Genomic DNA, 282 nt, shown 5'->3' on the forward strand with positions numbered 1-282 from the left:
GCCGTCCCTGCGGAGAGGCAAGAACGGGGAGGCTGGGGGGAGCCGGAGGCCCCCGCCGCTCCGTGACGGGGAGCTGCCCAAATTGGGGTCTGCCGCCCGACGTGCTCCTACAATCATCCTTGTTTATCGGAGTTTTCTTACTTGATGAGGTCAGGGTAGAACTGCCGGTCCCAGGCGCTGTAGAGGGACGTGGTGACGTACAGCCTCTTCCCGTCCAAGCTGAGCTGGATCATCTGGGGTCTCCCCCGCACCCTCTTCCCCTGGGAGCAGGCGGGGGGGGAG

General features: G+C 65.2%; 1 protein-coding gene across 1 annotated transcript in view; it reads right to left on the reverse strand.

Annotated features, from left to right (window-relative positions):
* Window positions 1-137: 137 nt before the first annotated feature.
* LOC104164981 (selenium-binding protein 1-like) overlaps window positions 138-282 on the reverse strand; it is a 5,929-nt gene continuing 5,784 nt past the window's right edge. The window contains exon 10 of the mRNA XM_009704474.1: window positions 138-260. Within this exon, the coding sequence (XP_009702776.1) occupies window positions 138-260 (123 nt within the window). The remainder of the gene's footprint in view (window positions 261-282) is intronic.

This window comes from Cariama cristata, unplaced genomic scaffold, assembly GCF_000690535.1.
Source record: "Cariama cristata isolate BGI_N322 unplaced genomic scaffold, ASM69053v1 scaffold26657, whole genome shotgun sequence".
NCBI classification, from domain to species: Eukaryota; Metazoa; Chordata; class Aves; order Cariamiformes; family Cariamidae; genus Cariama; species Cariama cristata.